We start from the raw sequence: 20,536 nt of genomic DNA, 5'->3' as shown, positions 1-20,536 counted from the left end.
GCTTTTCTTTGACTTCATTATTTGGGCATTCAGACTTAATATGTCCCTGTTCACCACAACCATAACAAGTATACTTATTATAATTGAATTCACTAGGTTTCTTTGAATCATACCTTTTAGAAGCTTGTTTCTTTCTCAAGAATTTGCTGAATTTTCTTAATAACAAACTTATGTTTTCCTCTTCGCTTTTACTGGAAACATGTTGCTGTTTGCTAGCTTTGAGTGCTATGCTCTTGTTATGCTTGTCTTCACTCTCTTGAACAACAAGCCTTTGAATCTCAATTTCATGCTCTCTTAGTTTGCGGAAAAGAGATGCCACAGTCATTGAAGTGAGATCCTTTGATTTTGAAATGGCAGTAACCTTTGGTTGCCATGTTCTATCAAGACACTTTAGTACCTTGATGTTGAGTTCTTCTTCATCAAACTTCTTACCAAGACTCATAAGGTGATTCACAATGTGAGAGAACCTCTTTTGCACATCACATATTGATTCTCCCTTCTGCATTCTGAAGAGTTCATACTCCTAGATCAGAGCATGCTTCCTAGCTCTCTTTACATCATTTGTGCCTTCATGTGTGACCTCCAATATGTCCCACATTTCTTTGGTCGAGCTACATTGTGAAACCCTGAAAAACACATCACAACTTAGAGCAAATGTTATAATATTTTTAGCTATTCAATCAAACTTAACTTTCTTACATTCTGCGTCTGTCCATTCAGATGAAGGTTTATCAACTAAATCATCATCTTTCTTAACTTGAGGTACAAAAGGACCATTTTCAATTGACTCCCAAATGCCTTTGTCAGTTGAATGTATACAAATCTTCATTCTAACTTTCCAAAATTGGTAATTAACTCCACAAAACAAAGGTGGCCTGTTTATTGAGGCTCCTTCCCCAAAGGGCATTTTATCAACCATCAAAAGATTTTCAAAAGCCATAAATAAAAAACTTGAGTAACTTTCAAGAACCTTGCTCTTGATGCCAATTGTTAGGTTTGATTGCGGCTACAACAAGAGGGCGGGGGGCTGAATTGTTTTCAAACTATTTTCACAAATGCTTTGCTTAGAATGAAGCTCAAACAAACAAATTAGAAAAGCAATTCAATAGTCAAACAGAAACTGGAATAAGAATATCAATCGGTTAAAATTGCGATTTAACCGGTTGTTTATGACAGCGGAAAATACAAACAGTTTAATGAGAGATGAGATAGAGAGAATTACACACAGAGATTATACTGGTTCACTCAATCACAAAGCTACATCCAATCCTCAGTCAAACCACTGAGTTTTCACTATGCAACCAATCACAGATTACACAAACACCACACACAAAGAGGTGACTTTGAATCCCACAAAGCCTACTTACCCTCCTTGCACACAACACACACCTCAAGCCAGAATCACACTGACTTTACAGGATTTTACAAAGTTATACAAAATGTTATATGAACAATTACAAGAACTCGAACAGGATTAGAAAACATCTGGTAAAACACAACACACCAACACCCTATAGATAAGTTCTTTTCACCACAACAAAGCACAAAACAATCTTGCTAAAAACTTCTTAGAAACCTTTTCACAAACAGTTTTGTAATCTCTCAAATCAATCTCAACTCAGAGTGTTTTATCTTTCTGTATACTTGAAATGCTAACGTTGAAGCAAATCTAAACAACCAAATCAGTTAAATTTTTTTTTCAAAAAGTTGTTACAAGAACATACATTTAATCGGTTAAAACCACGATTTAACCGGTTGAATGCTCTTGTCAGTTATAAAACAGTTTCAAAAACTTCTTTGGCAGCTAAGTTACAAACAACCGATTATTTCGAAACTCTAATCGATTGTTTTTCCCTTTGGCATGGAAAAACACTTTAATCTTTAAAGCTAATTGAAATGAGCTTTGTCTGAGAATCAAAACTGATCTTTACAAAGATTCTAAACCCGAAACCAAAAATTAAACCTAAAACATCACACAGCTTCATGCTTCATTTGGATTTGACACATCAAAGCTTCCCATCTTCAACAGTTTGGTCTTTATGCTTCAAATGGTTTGGTATCTTGTTTGTTCAACACTTTAATTTAAAGACTCATTTCACGAGTTTCTATTTGTATCAGGGTAGTGGTAAGGAAGATCTGGTTTGGAAAGGAGTCTGGGAGGCTATAGTGAGGTGCATCTGGGACCAGAGAAACTCTATTCTTTTTAAGCAAGGACTTGTAGATGCTGAAGAGATTTTCCAGATGGTTAAGCTCAAGTCGTGGTTATGGTTGAAGCATATGGTGGTTACATTTAGCTACTCCTCTGTAGATTGGGTTCTTAACCCATTTATATGCATAAAAAGATTTTAGTAATTGGGTATGATCTTATGCAGGGTAGTATGTGTGCCTGTGGTTTTTAGCGATGCTATGTCTGGAAAAGAGGGGTCTTGGACTGATGAGATGGACCCTCTGTCGTGGTGCAGGCTTTGGTGCTACTGGGGGTGGTAGCAACGTGCTAAAAGGGTGGTTCTTGTACTGAGTGCTATGTAGTTTAGCTGAGATCATACAGGTTTCTGCAGGTCATGGAAGGTGGTGTTGTTTGGTATTTTTTGCATGATGAGTGGAGAATAGGCTCATCGTGCATATGAGCTGTTCTGTTTTTCAGTGCAGGGAGAATTGTATAGATATAGGTTATGGAGAGCTGGCTCTTTTTTTAAAGTCATGCAGTAGAAAGATGGTGATCCATCTCAGCCAAGCACATATGCATTTTCCCCATGTTTTTCCTTTGTCTTGTGTGTTATGTGAATTGCTTTTCTGCTAAGGGCTAAATGGGTTGAAGAATATGATTTAAATGCTGATTCACAGAAGTAGGTTTTGCTTTGCTGCTGAATCTGTAGTTGTTTCTAGTGCCTTAGGACCGAGACAAAATTTCATCCCACCTCCAATTTGGTTTAAAGTGTTGTCACATTGGATTTTTGCATGCCTTTGGTTGTAAGAAAAAGTGGAGAATTCAGGACACGAACAATTTGTGTTACTAATGCAAGGATGATCCTATTTTAGGAGGAATTTGTTTTCCTGAATCTGCTGGAAGACCTGGAAGCTTCATTGTGATGTAGGGTCCCCTGTTTTTATGCAGTGATGGAGGGGAAAGGCAGCTTGGTTCTTGTGGATGAATGTGTCTGTTTTCGGGAGTTAAAGGAATTGGTCACTCTACAAGTGAATATTATATTTTTTGGTTATGCTGATGATTTAAATGTAAACTTGCAGACTTGGTTTAACTTCTTTAGTTTATGAGCATCATAGGCTAAGTTCCTTTTTAGTTGCACAATGAAGTCGGTTCTTGTTAGGCAGCATTAGGAAGAGAAGTGTTGCCTGTTCTAGATTTAGATGGCTATCAAACTCTTTAATTTTATACGGGTTGGGATACCCCTGAAGTATCCCCTTTTAATTAACTTTATTCTTTGCTGATAAAAAAAACACATGTAAAATCATAGTTGTCTCTTTATTGAATCCTGTTGCAGCTACATTCCTGCTCCCCCTCAATGGGCTTGCTATTGGGTCACACCCCGTCACCTTTCCAACCGCCACCTCCCGCCCTTCATTGGTCTTGCCACCCTCATCAGTCTTGTCGCTGCTTAACCTTTACATTTGGGGTTAGTTCGTTTTTAATTTTTGTTTATTTATGTTATTAAATTAAATTAATATATATTTATAATAACTTATAAAACATTCAAAGTTATATTATATTTTTTTAAGTTATTTAATTTAAGATATATCGTGAAGAATTAGAAATATAGCTTTGTTGAATATCTTGGTATTGAGTTTGGAGGTGTCTGACCCCAACAAATATTGTTAGATTTTAGGAAGTTTGCATTTTAAACGTTATGCTGGCCAAATTTTTAAGAGTTGTTCTTTGGGAGATTCTTAGTTTTCCATTTGAGATTTAATACATTGATTTGTCTAGTACTCCTTCGATTTTATAAATGTTCCTACATTAGACTTAAACTTTACATAAAAGTAGTGGAGCTTGTACCAACAGTAATTGTATTGAATCTTGAATTTTCTAGTTGAACAATTTGGTAAAAGTAATTATTTTTTTAGTTCATTAGTACATAACTTATAATCTACATTTCATACATTTTACTTAATTTTGGATAATTGTATCTTTGTGTTGATCTTCGGATGTATATTTGATTGTGGAAATTTTGTATCACTGCTATCATTTTATGCCACTTGAAGACTAATGCAAAATGTTGCTAAATTTTTGTGAAATATAAGGGATGGTGATTAAAGTTTATGTACTATTGAACTATAATAAAAATGAATATTCTTGAATGGGGATAAGGTCATATCTTTGATGAAAAATGTGATATTTACATGCATCGTACGAAACATAATTCCAATGACTTATGTACAAAACTTAGATATGGATCAAAGTTGGATTAATTCAATCACTGATGCTTATGAGAGAGGTGTGGAAGAATTTATTGCACAATATAAAGTTGGTAGTAGTGGCGACCGAGTAAGGATGAGGTTTCCTTGTGTGAATTGTTTGAGTGAGAGGACTTTACAAGTTTTCGAAATTAGAGAACATCCTTTGTGCGATGGAATTTTGAGAAATTATACAACATGGACATGACATGGTGGACTGTTACACTTGCCAAGAGCATGCCAAACTAGGGAGTTTATTGGTCTGATAATGGACGACAAATTAGAGGACATGATCCGTGATGTTGGAGAACAATCCTTTGTAGAAGTAGTGTATGAAAATATGTCATTTGATGCAGAGACTCTGTTATATCCTGGTTCAACTAGCTTCACACGATTATCAATAATGTTAAGGTTGATGAATTTGAGGCAATGAATGGAATAACAAATAAAAACTTCACATAATTGCTTTAGTTGTTGAAGGAAATTCTTCTAGAAAGGAATACAATACCTAATCAAAATTATGAGGCAAAGAAGATATTTTATCTTATGGGTATGGAATATAAAAAGATACATTCATTTCCCAATGATTGTATTTAATATAGAAAAGAGATTGAAGAGTTACGAAGATGTCCCAAGTGTGGATTGTCACATTATAAGGTCAAAAAATGGTCAACAAGAAAATAAGGATGAGGTCACAAAGGATGGTCCTCCTACAAAGTCGGTTTGATATTTCCAATAATTCCAAGGGTTAAGCATATGTTTACGAATCCAAATAACACTTAAAATCTTAGATGACATGCAAATGATAGAAAATGTGATGGACTGCTTTGTCATCCAACTGATTCTTTGCAAGGGAAGGACAAAGATAAAGAATTTCCTGAATTTGAAAATGAATAAAGGAATTTGAGGCCTAGGATAACTACTAATGGAATGAATCATTTTGGAAATTTAACTAACAATCATTGTTCATGGCCTATTTTGCTAGTGATTTATAAGTTACTATAAGTTTGTGTATGAAAGGAAAATACACCACGAAATGACATAAATGTTTATCTTAGTCCATTGATTGAAGATTTAAAGTTGTTGTGGGATGATGGAGTTGAAGTGTTTGGGGGGTTTGGCAATGAATCTTTTCATATGCATGCAATGCTATTTTATACTATCAATGACGTTCTTGCATATGAAAACTTGTCAGGTTATAGTGGGAAGGATCACAGGGTATGTCTGGTTTGTGAAGAAAACACATAATTTCAGAAGTTGAAACATGTAAGGAAGATAATGTATCTTCGGTATTGTAGATTTCTAAAACAATTTAACCATATCATAGATTGAAAAAAAACCTTTAATGGACACCGAGAACATGACATTTGTCCCATTCCATTAATTGGTGTTGAGATTTATGAAAAGGTGAAAAATTCAAATGTGGTTTTTGGAAAGACAAAGAAGGCAACTGTGACTGACATATAGAAGACGATCAATGTTTTTACCCTTTCGTATTGGTGCAAGTTAGATGTGAGGCACTATATAGATGTAATGCATGTGGGAAAGAATATGTGTGATAGCTTAATTAGAACACTTCTCAACATTAATGGCAGGGCAAAGGATGGTGTCAATGCTCATTTGGATGTACATGAGAGGAATTGGCAGTGTGAGAAGTTGGTAAATGTACATATTTCTCTGCAGCATGTAAAAAGGAGAGAATAAGCTTTTGTGAATTTCTTAAAGGTGTTAAGGTACCACAAGGTTACTCTTCAAATATTAAGAGTCTTGTATCTATACATGATTTGAAAATAATTGGCTTAAAGTCTAATGTTTGTCATGTTCTAATGTAACAATTACTTATTGTGGCAATTTGTGGAATCTTGCCAAAAAATGTGAGGCATACTATAACTCAATTGTGTTAATTTTTCAATTCGACATGTAGCAAAACAATTGACCTTGAAAAGTCATATGAAATTGAAGAAGGGATTCATATTATCTTATTTCAACTAGAGATATTTTTTCCTCTATTGTTTTTTGACATTATTGTGCATTTGGTTGTTCATCTTGTAAGAGAAATCATAATGTATGGGCTAATTTATCTACAATGGACGTACCCAGTTGAATGATACATGAAGATTTTAAAGAGATATGTGAAGAATTATTATTGTCCGAAAACTTCTATTATTGAAAGAAACATTTCAGAGGAAGCTATTAAGTTCTGTTTGGAGTACATGTATAAAGCAAATTCTATAGGAGTTATTTGGCTCCAAAAGGGGGGAGGGTTGAATGGAGTATGAACTCAATTCATAAAATAGAGTAAAGAGATGTAGACACATATTTATACTAGTTCACCCAACAGCTAGGGCTATGTCTAGTCCCTTAATCAACACCCTTTAGAGCCTTCACTAACACAAGTATTCTATACCTCTCAATGTACATAAGTATTCTTACACCTATTCAAGTACACAAATATTCTTAAACCTCTCTAGTTGACCAAATATTCTCCACCTCTTTATGTACTCAAGTATTCTTACACCTTTATAAGTCACCAAATATTCTTACACCTCTCCAAGTACACATATTCTTACACCTCTTTAAGTTACCAAGTATTCATAAATAAAGCATTTGTGGCAAAGATATGATTAAAGATTCAAGTCACAACCTTTAAAGGGTTAACATTCACATAAGAAGATAATAAAGGAAACAATTCAAATTATTTCAAACATTCAAAGACGTGAAGAATATAATCAAAGCAGAAGTTATCATATTCAACGTTCGACGTGATGAAGATGATGAACAATGCACAAAAATGAAGGATACCCAAAGATTACAACATTGATTATTCAACTTTCACATTGGGACTAAAATAAGAAACAAATTAATCTCATTTAAAGTCCAAAATGCAGAAGAATAAATAAAGAGCAAAGAATTCTTTATACAATGTCTAACGACTATGTGAACAAAGAGATGATCGAAAGCTTCAATGGTCACAATCTGAAACACTATATAAAGACCTTGAAGAAGAAGAACAATACAACGAAGCATACAAAGATCATTACAAATGATTTAACTTTCATTGTATTATTGTTCTGAGAAAATATTTCATATTTCACTACAAGAAAAATTGGTATTACATACAACACTAATTTGTATGTAAGAGACTAAATCCGTACGTAAAACATAGTTACATATGAATTACATAAAAAAAATTGTCGTAGGTAACTGTTACATATGTATTCAAAATCTGTATGTAATAATCTGTTAGATTTACATATGAATATTTTTCGTATATAATTTCATCAGACAGTTACATACAAAAATATTCGTATGTAATTACTGTTGTATTACATACCAAAAAATCTGTATGTAACTGTGGGGTGAAATTATATACGAAGATTCGTATGTAATGTAATTTTTTTTTGCAAACCTGGAGATATTTAAAACTTTTTTTTTCCAGACTTGAATATATTCAAAAGATTTCATACTTGGACATATATAAATCAACATTCCTGGACATATATTCAAAAGTATGATAAAATACTATTTTCAAATGTTCAAAATATTCAAAAGTAACTCATTCAAACCAAAGAAAACATCTAATAAAAAATTTCAAGTCATTACAAAGCTTTTAAAAAACTAATAATTATTATAATCTTCAACAGGTGAATTGTGTTGCTGATCATGATTACTGTCATGTTACACTTGATCATTATCTTGCATCTAATTTCAAACCTAGTATTCTCAACAATCTACATTAAACCCGAAAATAAAAATTAAAGAAAAAAATAGAAAATAATAACAACCAAAATTATAGTTATTTGGACATTTTTAGGAGAAAAAAACAACTTTTCTTCAATATTCTATGCCATATGTTCTAAAATGATATGGGATTAGAATTTCTAATAAACTGATGAGTTTAGTATGAGAGATTTATTTATTAAGGAGGACTTAAAGCAGGAAGTTACTTGAAATCTATTCACATGCACCAATAATTTCGTTTATTTTGGGTCTATAATATATAGGTGCACTAAAGGGCCAACAAAACTACCCATGATGTACATAGTTAAGCAACACCTATTATTTAATCACAACAAATATCTGTACATAGTTCATGTTAACAATGATGGTGTTGCCTTCATTCCGAATTGGTTTCTTGGATTTTTGATGAACCTGTGTGGAAGCTTGATGGAGGAAGCGGACAAGGATGGATCCAATGGAGCTATGGTTTCCTTGAAGGTGCATGAGAAGTAGGGAGAGTGATTTGTTGGGCCATATCACTTGGAAAAGGTGAAGAAGAAGATCAAGGTGTCTATCTTAGAGAGTCTAGACAAGGGAGTGAGAAAACAAGCAAACATGACAGCAATTCACTCATATATTTGATCTTAGAAAATGAGAGCCAAGCACCTCAATATAGGAGAGAGGGCTGAACATTTTGGAGCCAAAATTTGAAAATTCAAAATAAAACTCTCCAATGAGAAGGTGCCATGTGGAGTCATGGTTTCCATGTTTAACTCACACCTTCCATGCTAAATCCTCTCCACTCCTAGGCTGCCAAGTGGACGTCCATGTGGTCCTTGCCAAGGTAATTTTCGTCATCAAATATACCCTAGACGTTTCAGGGTTGCATTGGGATCAAAGAAGCCCAATTTTTACCCTAACTAGTCACTTTTAACCCTAACTAGACCTATTTTACTATTTGCCCAAATTGAAGCCCAAAATCCTATGCTACTTGGCCCAAATATTTGGTTCAATTATTTTATGCTACTAGGCCCAATACATGACCCATGAAATCCTAAACAACTTTATACAATTTATTTAAGCTAAAGCTTGGCCCAAAAAAGAATGTTAACTAGTCAGCCTAAACTCGGTCTTATTGTCTTCTTTTGACCAAAACTCTAATTTATGTTTTGATGAGTTGGAGGTCTTCTTGAATATGTTTGTACATTCATTCATGCTAGAGTTGTCCTCTTGATTGGACCTACAAAAATAAACAAAAGCCCAATTAGACCCATATTTGCAATTAAATCTGTAAACAACCTTTAAGTCTTCATATTCCGTATTATGTGGTTGTGTGTGGATGGGGGCTCTGCCATCTTCCCCTCCTTCTTGAGAGGATCTGTCCTCAGATCTACAAGGTTGTTCTCGAACAACAACCTTATTCCTACTTTGAAAACTATGCTCGTCTTCCTGGATCAAATGACCATTTGTTGAAGTCATCAAACAGATCAAATGAGTTAGTTTCAACAGTTGTATAAAAATCAATCTTATTAAGTTGCCATTCCTCATGTTTTTCTATTGTTTTTGGCAACTTTTCACAAGATTTCATTATAGTGGAGTATATAATTTTCTTTATAAATTCGGCTTTTGTTACTTCTTCCTTATGGATAGATTCTTGTGGATTAGGTAGATGTAACAAATCCAAAGGAGTAAGAGGATTAAATCCATACACATCCTCAAATGGAGAAATATTAGTAGTTTTATGAACTACTCTACTATATGCAAACTCAATATGAGGAAGGTACTCATCCCAAGATTTGTGGTTTCCCTTCACGATGACCTAAGCATAGTAGAATGAGATCTATTTATAACTTCAGTTTGTCCATCCGTTTGAGGATGACGAGAAGTTGAGAAGTTCAACTTAGTTCTTAGCCTTTCCTAAATAGTTCTCTAGAAATGGCCAACAAAATTTAGGATCTCTATACGAAACTATGGTCTATTGAAACCCATGTAGTCTTACCACTTCTTTGAATAAGAGTCTAGAGATGTTGTTAGCATCATCCACTTTATGGCAGGGTATAAAATGAGCCCTCTTGCTAAAACTATCCACTACCACAAAGATGGAATCAAAACCTCTTTGTGTCCTAGGAAGTCCTAATATGAAATCCATGCTTATATCTTCCCTAGAAGCACTTGCAAAAGGTAAAAGAGTGTAAAGTCCATGAGGCATTGTCTTAGACTTAGCTTTTAAACACAAAATACATTTATGGCAATGTCTTTGAACTTCTTTCCTCATGTGTTGCCAAAAGAATTTCCCTTTTAAAAGCTCAAGAGTTTTATCAACTCCAAAATGGCCCATGAGTCCTCCTTCATGTGATTCCTTGAGGTATGTAAAGTTTTCCTTCTGCAAATAAGTACCTCTTAAAAACATAAAAACCTCCTTGTGCTCTATGTTGGCACTTAGCAAAAGTGGGTGCAAAATCCTGATCTTCTTTATAAAGTTCAGGTATATTTTAAAATCCAAGAATTTGGGCTCTAAGTTAACAACCAATGATGCACAACACCATTCATACTATGAGAAGTCATGTCCATAATCAAGTGAAGACCTCACCAAGGATCTATCAGACCGCACCAGAGGGAGAAATGGACACAAACCAGAGCATCTTTTGTTCTTCCTGCTGGTCTTCTTAAGAATAAAACAAGTTGTAAATAATTTGAGCTCTCTTTAGGGGTCCAAATAGCAAGATAGGATAGAATAGGTGCCTTTAGCATAAATAGGAGTGCTCATAGTGAAATGGGCTTGATCCAATCCCACTTTTTCAAGACAAAGCACATAGAATTAGGGTTTTTGACCTAGTTTTTAGAAGGAGAGCCTAAAGGTGCGATTTTGACCTTAGTCAACCCTCCTAGGACGCCCCTCCCTTATTTCCCATCTTACCCTTGCCCTTCTTGGCCACCAAGGCACCCATTCCTATAAATAGGGTGCCTTACTCCATGTATCACATGTTAATTTTGAAGAGAAAAGTTACTCTGCACAAATTGTGTGAGAAGTGTGTAAGGCTTGAATCCTCTTAGCTATGTCTTATCTTGAGTGGTGTGAGACTCTCAAGTGGCGGCCCTTCACTCATCTTAGTGGCTACCACACCCCAAGTGGCCTGAATCCGTCTCACAACCACTCCATAAGCTACTCTTCTTCCACTCTTGTCAATTCATTTCCATTTCATATACGTCTTTGTTTTGCTTTAGTTAAATGATTATGGTTCATCATTTGGTTCGGCCATGACCACCATTGATGTTTACCTTATTGCTATTTCTATTCTACATTGCATTCCATCTATCACTATTGTATTGATTTTCATTGTTGCCTTTGTGAAGTGAACCTTCACACTTAACCATTTGGTTAAGTTCGTGTCCCGACCAGTCCTCGACCATCGACTCAGAGGCTGACCTCAGACATCACGCACCGATGCTTGGTAATGGAAGGGGGCCACGTGAGGTGGCCCCCGGACGCACCTACCAAGGAATTGGTTAGTCTTTGATATTTATATCCTAAGCCCTGATGTTGGAGATCGAGATCGAGCCCCACAGTGGGGGAAGAAGATCGGACATCAGCCATCAGGAAGTTGTAGAGGGCCACGTAAGGTGGGCCCTAGAGTTTCGTTCAGATAACAATTAAAGACAAGAGATATGTGGGAAGCCTAAGTCACGAAGGATCCATGCATGTGGTGTGTATAACGTATGAAGGCGCAACACGTGTGTATAATCCTAGGAGGCACTAAGGCCCACTAGGGTTAGGGTTTCCAGAAAAGTTGCATGCATGGCACGTGAATACTTAGGGCACCCACGAAGCAGATGGCGCTAGAGAATAGGTGCACATGTTGGTACCCAAGCAACCACTCTGCCATTCGTTGCACTCCAGTTAAGGGAAGTTCATGTTCCTGACACGCTAAGATTCTATGAATAGCGGCGCAAGGACATTCTCAAAGGAACCCTAGTCATGGGCAACAACGCAAAGGTAAACCCTAGTTTCAGCCTATATAAAGGGTGTTAAGAACCCTAGTAAGGTACACAGTTTCTAAGACTGAAGCTAATATACACACTTGGTGTTTCTTTTCCCTAATACTGACTTGAGTGTCAGAGTGCAAATGGCCGCTAGGGCGCCCCTTTGTCTTTGCAAGTGAGAGATTTCTTGATCAAGAAGGCACGATTCTCAGGCAAGATCGAAGGGTCAAAGCAACTATTGGAGTCTACCGGCGAAGCAAGTCAATCGGCAGGAACATTTGGCGCCCACCGTGGGGGCACGTTAAATCAAGGTCCCACTCGTAAACACGTTAGAGAGTCTTTTACCAACAATATGAGGAGTACGAGGCAAGGTACTGCTGGAACTGTGCCCCCCCGGAGGGGACAATGTTACCACGCAACAAATCTTGGATACGATGTGTGCCTTCCAAGCAGAAGTAGCGGCATCACAAGCGGACAACGCAGAATTACGCAGAGCCAATGAAGAACTGCGTAGGGATTTGCAACAAGTAGGGGAAGGCGCCCCTCCCGTACCACTTAGGGCACGTCGCATGCCGTTCTCGCGAGTGATCATGAATGCGACATTACCAACAATGTCTCTAGGCCCGACTGACACATCACCAACTTTGACCAGTTTGCAACGCTGTTCAGGGGGCAATACTTTGTCAACAAGGCCCCAGCCCGACTTTCTTATGACGTTTTCAACGTCAAACAGTATTAGGGGGAGTCCGTGAAGGATTACCTGAATAGGTTTGGGGTCCAAGTAGTAAGGCTGAAACCCACAGATGAGGCCATGACAGTGCATGCCTTCGTTAAGGGAATGCTACCCGAACCTTTCAGCGAATCACTACTAAGGTTCTACCCGAAGACATTCACAGAGATTAGACGCCGGGCGTTGGCACACATCGCCACAGACGATTGGGTGACACAAAAGCAAGGCCTTGTCGGTTTTGTCCGACCCCGAGCAGCTGCACGGCCTCAGCCTATGAGGGTGCACGAGGCGACCACGGAAAAGAAAGGGGGCGGGAAAACCCTACGAACGAATCCAGGTCGGGACTCACGCGTGAAGAGATCTGGCCCCAAAGGATAATTTCCGAGTGGAACTTAAGGAGTTCATCGCTATCCCAAACATGGCGGCAAGGCTGAAGGTGACAACAAAGATCGACAGAAAGATGGGGCCCAACAAGAACGCTTGGTGTGAGTTTCACGAGGCAAATGGCCACTACATACACAATTGCTTGGCCCTGGCACACCAACTAGACGAGTTGGTTAAAAGAAGTTTCTGGAAGGATTATCTCCATGAACCGCAGGACGACCAAACGTTGGTAACTACAGGGGCAGATCAGGGGCACGAGGTGCCTATTCACAGGGAGGTGAACACTATCTTTGGGGATTCTCAGGGTGAGGGTGCATTGCCTTCTAGCGAATGAAGTACGCGCAAGGCGTGCTGGCGGTGGAGTTACAGCAGGTGGACCAGATCCCTAACATCGACCTCGCCTTCACAAAGGCCAACCTCCAGGATGTCGTGCCTCATAATAACTACCCGGTGGTGATTTCGCTAGTCACAGTAGGAAGGAGGGTGCACTGTATCCTCGTAGAACAAGGAAGTTCAGGCGATGTGATGTTTTTGACGACCTTCAACAAGTTACAGCTGTCCACAGACCAGTTAAGGCCCTACACTGGATGTTTGTATGGTTTTGTAGGGGATGAGGTGGAGGTTCGTGGGCACATCGAGTTGAGGACGACGTTCACGGATGGCGCGTCTTCGCGCACCACTAACATCAGGTACCTCGTTGTTAATGCTCGATCGACCTATAATATACTGTTAGGAAGACCAACTTTAAATAAGTTGGGAGCAGTTCCCTCCACGAGGCATATGAAGATGAAATTGCCTTCCCTTGAGGTTGCAGTGATCACCATCAAATCTGACCAGAAAGAGGCTAAGAAGTGCTATGAAAACAGCCTCAAGACAAAGAAAAGGGTGTTTTCTGTTATTACTAGACCACCAAGAGATGATAGAGTGACTCGCGTAGAGATCGCCCGCAGGATCAGGTCGCTGAGTTCATAGTACGACACCTTGACGCGTTCGCGTGGACCGCCGCTGACATGCCCAGTATAGACCCCAATTTCCTGTGTCATCATCTCACCATGGACCCCAACGTCCGACCTGTACTTCAGAGAAGGCGAGAATTCAACGAAGAAAAGCGTCAGGTCATACGAGAAGAGACAGAGAAGCTACTAAAGGAAGGCCACATCAAGGAAATCCAATACCCCGAGTAGTTAGCCAACGTGGTATTAGTAAAGAAGGCTAGCGGAAAATGGAGGATGTGTGTTGATTTCACGGACCTTAACAAGGTCTGTCCAAAGGATTCCTACCCGTTGCCCAGTATAGATGCTTTGGTGGACAGCGCCTCCGGATGCAGGTTACTCAGCTTCCTGGATGCCTTTTCTAGATACAACCAGATCATGATGCACCCCAGGGATGAATGGAAGACCGCGTTCATGACGGAGCTGTCTTGCTATTACTATAAGGCCATGCCCTTTGGGCTAAAAAACGCAGAGGCCACCTACCAGCAACTGATGGACAGAGTGCTAGCGCCCATGTTGGGGCGGAATGTCCAAGCATACGTAGATGACATGGTGGTCACCTCCCAGCAGAAGGAGCAGCACGTAGCTGACCCGGAAGAGCTATTCACCACGATAGCGAAGTACAAGCTAAAGCTGAACCCGAGAAGTGCGTGTTCGGGGTTGAGGCAGGGAAGTTCTTGGGTTTCCTACTCACTGACGAGGAATAGAGGCAAATCCTGAGAAGTGCGCCGCCATAATAGCTATGAGAAGCCCAATCTCAGTAAAAGAAGCACAGTAGTTGACAGGGCGCATGGCCGCTCTGTCCAGATTTGTATCGGCATGGGGAGACAAGGGACACCCTTATTTCCAGTGCCTGAAGAGGAACAACAGGTTCGTTTGGATCTGTGAGTGCGAGGAGGCGTTTGTAAGATTGAAGGAGTACCTGGCCAGTCCACCGGTGTTGTGCCAGCCAGAGCTAGGTACCCCACTTCGCTTATACTTCACAGTTACAGAGAAGGAGATCAGTTCGGTCTTATTGCAGGAGCAAGACCAGGTGCATAGGCTAATCTATTTAGTCAGCAAGGTATTGGAAGGGTCGGAGGTGAGATACCAGGCCTTAGAGAAAGCAGCCTTAGCAGTGGTATTCTCAGCGAGAAGACTCCGCCACTACTTCCAGAGCTTTACTGTGATAATAATGACAGACCTTCCAATCCGCAAGGTCCTACAAAAGCCAGATGTAGCGGGCAGAATGACACGATGGGCGGTGGAACTGTCTGAATTCGACATACACTATGAACCTAGAGGCCCCATCAAGGGCCAGATCTATGCCGACTTTGTAGTGGAACTCTCCTCGACAACCACATACCAAGAAGGGGCATATTTCAGATGGGTGCTATCTGTAGATGGTTTCTCAAACCAACAAGGTAGTGGGATTGATGTTATCTTGGAGAGACCAGATGGTTTGTTGATCGAGCAGGCCCTACGTTTCGCTTTCAAGGCCAGCAACAACCAAGCAGAGTGTGAGGCCCTGATCACTGGAATGTTGTTGGCTAAAGAGATGGGAGCAAATGGGCTGTTGGCAAAGAGTGACTCTTTGCTAGTTACAGGCCAAGTCACGGGGGAGTACCAAGCTAAAGACCCTCAGATGGCCGCATACCTGGAATATGTCCAGGTCTTGAAGGAGTCGTTCGAAGTGTTCGAGTTAGTCCACGTGTCCAGAGAACAAAATGCCCGAGCTGACTTGCTTGCAAAGCTCGGCAGTTCGGGCAAGGGGGGCAAGCAGAGGACGGTGATTCAGGAGAACCTGAAGATACCTCGAACCACCATGGACAATGTGGCAGAAATTCAACAGGTTAGCACATCAGAAGGGATGAGGAGGAGCCATTGGTCGCTAACGCAAGAGATAGTGAAAACACCCAGAATAAGCAGGTATCCAGTTTCTGAGGAAATAACGCTACAAGTTTACCAGGTTGAATCAGGAGAAACCTGGATGATGGCCTACCAGCGCTACCTAGCCGATGAAGTACTCCTATTAGAACTCGCAGAAGCTCGAAAAATTAAGAAAAATTCGAGCAAGTACACCCTGATCGATGTGAAACTGTTCAGGCACGGATTCACCCATCCTACACCGGTATGCGTAGACAGTGAACAATGCACGCGCATCATGGCAGAACTACACGAAGAGATATGCGATAGCCAAATCAAAGGCCGATCTTTCTCGTCAAAAGCCATTCGTGCAGGGTATTACTGGCTAACCATGAGGGAAGATTGAACGAGATACGCCCAGCAGTGCAAGCAGTGCCAACAACATGCTGATTGGCACAAGGTGCCCCCAGAGGAGTTGAGATCGATCTACAGCCCATGGCCATTTCATACCTGGGGAATCAATATTTTGGGGCCTTTCCCTTTGCCAGTACGGCAGATGAAGTACCTTGTGGTTGCCATAGAGTATTTTACGAAGTGGATCGAGGCTGAGCCAGTGGCACAGATCACAACCCATAAAATCCAGCACTTTGTGTGGAAAAACATAGTGTGCCGCTTCGAAATCCCAAAGAGGTTGGTATCTGGTAATGGTACCCAATTTGCAAGCCAGCAATTGGGCAAACTATGTACAGAGCTGGGAGTGAAACAAGTGTTCGTATCGGTATAATACCCCCAGACGAACGGACAGGTCGAGTCAGCCAACCGAGTTCTTAGTGGTCTGAAAAGAAGGCTAGAGAAAGGCAAGGGGACTTGGGCGGAAGAAGTTCCTAGAATCGTGTGGGCTTACCACACTACTACCCAATCCACAACCAGGGAAACACCCTTCAGCTTGGTGTATGGTTCAGACGCAATGATTCCAGTGGAAATTCAGGAGAACTCACTGCATTTCTAGAATTTCGTGGTCGAAGAGTCCAACGAAGAGAGAAGAGTGAACCTGGATCTATTGAATGAAGTGAGGGAGGAAGCAAGGATTAAGCCTGAAGCCTTGAAAACGAGGTTGGAATACAAGTACAACTCTAAGCTGAGACCTCGGCAGTTCCCGGTCGCCGACCTGGTGATGCGGAAGGCCCACCCGTACCTATTAGAAAACAAGCTATCTCCCTAGTGGACCAGTCCTTTCAGTGTAACGGAGGCCCTTGGGAATGAAGTATACAGGATCGAAACATTGGAGGGAGGCGCGATCCCTCGTACTTGGAACGCGACCAACCTGAAGTTTTATTTTAGTTAACTTTTGCATTGTAAATGTTTAAGGGGGCACTCTTTTTCCCTCATCAGGTTTTTTTAACGAGGTCACCCGAATAAAAGCCCAGTTATTTAGTTAAGAAATGTGGATTGCAGTTAAATGAACCTCTCCCTTGTAGTGATTAAGCCAAGAGCGGAAGTAGTATGGTTCCTCAGTGAACCTACCTCTTGGGTGAAAAATACTCTTATTCAAATAAAGATCATAAAAAATATAAAAAGATATAAATTCATAAATTAAGGATTATTTTATATGTAAATTAGCAATAAATCCTCATAAGTGCCTATATTTTAATATGAAATATTACTGAAATTAGACACTTATCACTCTCCCCAACTTAGAATCTTGCTTGTCCTTAAGCAAAGTAAATGAATATATTTGAATTTAAATACAAACAGCTTATTCACTAAACAACAGATCAAATTAGAAACTTATGATGCTTCCGAATTCAAATATAGAAAAATATAGACACAATCAACTTCCAGGATCAAATCAAAACAAACAAATGACAATTCATCAATGAATATCTTCTCATATGCCTCACAGGTAAGTATTTCTCTCTATTTTCACTGAATCATAACAAATCACGGTTGTTTTTCATTTCATCTTCAAATCACAAACATATTAGAAACATGAATCTTGAGGTCTTTTCCAGGGTTGTAATGAGGCTGGGCTTCCAAAAAATTTGTTTTTCATAGATAACAAAATGCACATCTTAAAGAAGAAGAACATACTTACAATTCAATTATAGAGAACATATATGTTATCTAATCACCACTTTCTTTCGATGTCCTTTTTCCTCATTTTCTTTCTGACTTTTCATGATTTTCATGATGTTTTTTTTTCTTTCTTTTCTATTTCTTTTGCTTCTTCTATTTTTTTTTTCAATAATAGGAAAAGATTATTCCTATTTTCAACTTTTTGAGCTTTCACAATCAGAACCAACCATTCTCTTTTCTATATGTATTGCATCTATGTTCTCCTTCCTTAAACATGTTAAAGGGTAGGAAAATATATCATTAAAGGTTAAGGTGCAATATTAACAAAAATTTTTTTGGCCCAAAGGGATATAAAAAAAATGGAATTCTAATATAAAGGTTGGCTTTTTGGCCATGGCTCCTAATTAACACAAACAAATGCTTCAATCATCTTCATGCTCTTTTATGATGCAACAAAAACAAAAATTAAGCAACCACAACTGTCAATTCATCAGTAAAACTCTCAAAACTGTTTAAGGTTCACACACTCACTTGGTTTAAATGGTCTCATTCCTTTTTGTCTTGTCATTATCTGTCCTAATCAATCATTCTGTTAAATTTTCATGTATCATAATTTTAACTACATTTGAATAAGGATTCAATCATATTTTCTTTTCTAACCTGTGTCTAATTCATCTCACTATTTAATATTTAAACACAAATTCTTTTTTCCACAATTCTTAATTAATATTCTAGTTTTTTTTATTTGAAAAAAAAACTAGAAAACAAAAAAATTAAAATTGAAATTTATTCAAGAAAGATAATTCAAGACTTAAAACTACCAAACTAACAAAACAGGAAATTTATTCAAAATAAGCAATAAAAACAAACTAAACAAATAAGCAAATAAACATAAAAAAAAATAACCAAAAAATAAAATAAATAAAATAAATAAAATAAGACAAAATTCAAATAACTGAAAAGAAAAGAGAATTAGAAAGATAAAACCATATTTTTGCTCAATCCTCTCTTCTTAAGAAGTCATCCAGCATTTTGTTAAAATCTTTATCTATAATCTTGCTTCATTTGCTGGATCAGCCCCCTGAATAATAGAACCTGTCCCCAGGTCAAAAATACATAACCTGCAAAATGATTAGGAGGCATATGGGATTTTGTTTTATATTAGTTACTTTTTTATTTTTTTAAATAAAATCAGCAAAGGTAATAAAACAACATAAAACTAAAATGTGGACTGGGTTGCCTCCCAGTAAGCGCTCGTTTAACGTTATCTAGCTTGACGCCTGTTTATTTCAAGATGGACAACTCTCTTTGTTGCATCACGTTGTATGCATTCTTCCTTGTTAGTAGAACATCTTCAACCACACCATAAGGATCTTTGATGGATCTGTCTGCCAACTGCATCTTGGTGGGTTGAACCTCCAAATCGCCTAAATACAGTGCAACCTTGTCCACAGATAAAACACCTATAGACACGAGAAGATTAAAACCTCCTAAGTTCTTGGAATTTTGAAGCAAGTCCTTTTGAGTCATGAAACTGCATCTAGCCTCCAACTCTCTATTTCTCTCTTCAATATAGCTCTTATTCTTCAGAAATCTCTCAAATGTTGAATCTTGCTTCAGATTTCCTGCAAAATAATTCCTAGGGAGCAATTTGTCAAAGAATTTTCTTTCCTTCTCTTTTTTTGAAGGAGGATGAGGATATGATAAATATTTTTCAAGAACACTTCTCTCCTTATTTTTAATTTTTTCTTCCCCACTTCTTTTCGTTTCTCTCTCTAACTCCTCAGTCTCATTTTCTTTTTCAGCTATTACATTATTGCAATGCTCTTTTGGGTTGGTTTGGTAGTCGACTGAAAACTGACCACTTTGTATTTCTTTAAATTGTTTGGCCACTATTCCCATTTGGATCTCTATATTCCTAATCGTTGCCATGCTATTTTCTTCCATTATCACAAGCTTTGTTAGGGCTTGTTCAACTTTACTCATTCTTTCAAGCATGGATGGATCCTCAACTCCAGGTGAATTGTTCAGATAAGAACAGTGACCATTAAGATGATCACCTCCACAATAATCACACATGATTGATTGACTCTGGCTTTGAGATGAATGCACAACATATAACTGTTGGGGCAATTTAGCCATTTGTGCGGTTAGTTGCCCAATCTGCTATGTCAGAATTTTATTTTGAGCCAAGAGTGCATCTTCTAACGACCCTTCCTTCTGAGTATTTTGTCTATCATGTTGGGCTTGATAATCAGTTGACACCAACGCAACAATAATCATTGTCGCTTGTTCTACATCAAGAGCCATCATTGTGCTGCCAGCTGCAGCATCTAGGAGCATCTTTGTGTTAGATCTGAGACCGGTGAGAAATATGCTCAGTTGAGCAATATCTTCA

The 20,536-nt window shown here is 38.5% G+C and overlaps 1 protein-coding gene across 1 annotated transcript; it reads left to right on the top strand.

Annotated features, from left to right (window-relative positions):
• The first annotated feature begins 15,007 nt into the window (after positions 1-15,007).
• On the top strand, positions 15,008-16,468 carry LOC137809182 (uncharacterized). Its single transcript, XM_068610320.1, has one exon. The coding sequence runs from the start codon at positions 15,008-15,010 to the stop codon at positions 16,466-16,468; it is 1,461 nt and encodes a 486-aa protein (XP_068466421.1).
• Positions 16,469-20,536: the final 4,068 nt, after the last annotated feature.

Source organism: Phaseolus vulgaris, chromosome 2, assembly GCF_000499845.2.
Source record: "Phaseolus vulgaris cultivar G19833 chromosome 2, P. vulgaris v2.0, whole genome shotgun sequence".
Taxonomy (NCBI): Eukaryota; Viridiplantae; Streptophyta; class Magnoliopsida; order Fabales; family Fabaceae; genus Phaseolus; species Phaseolus vulgaris.
Note: the sequence above shows the minus strand (reverse complement) of the source record. Positions and strands in the feature narration are given on the sequence as shown.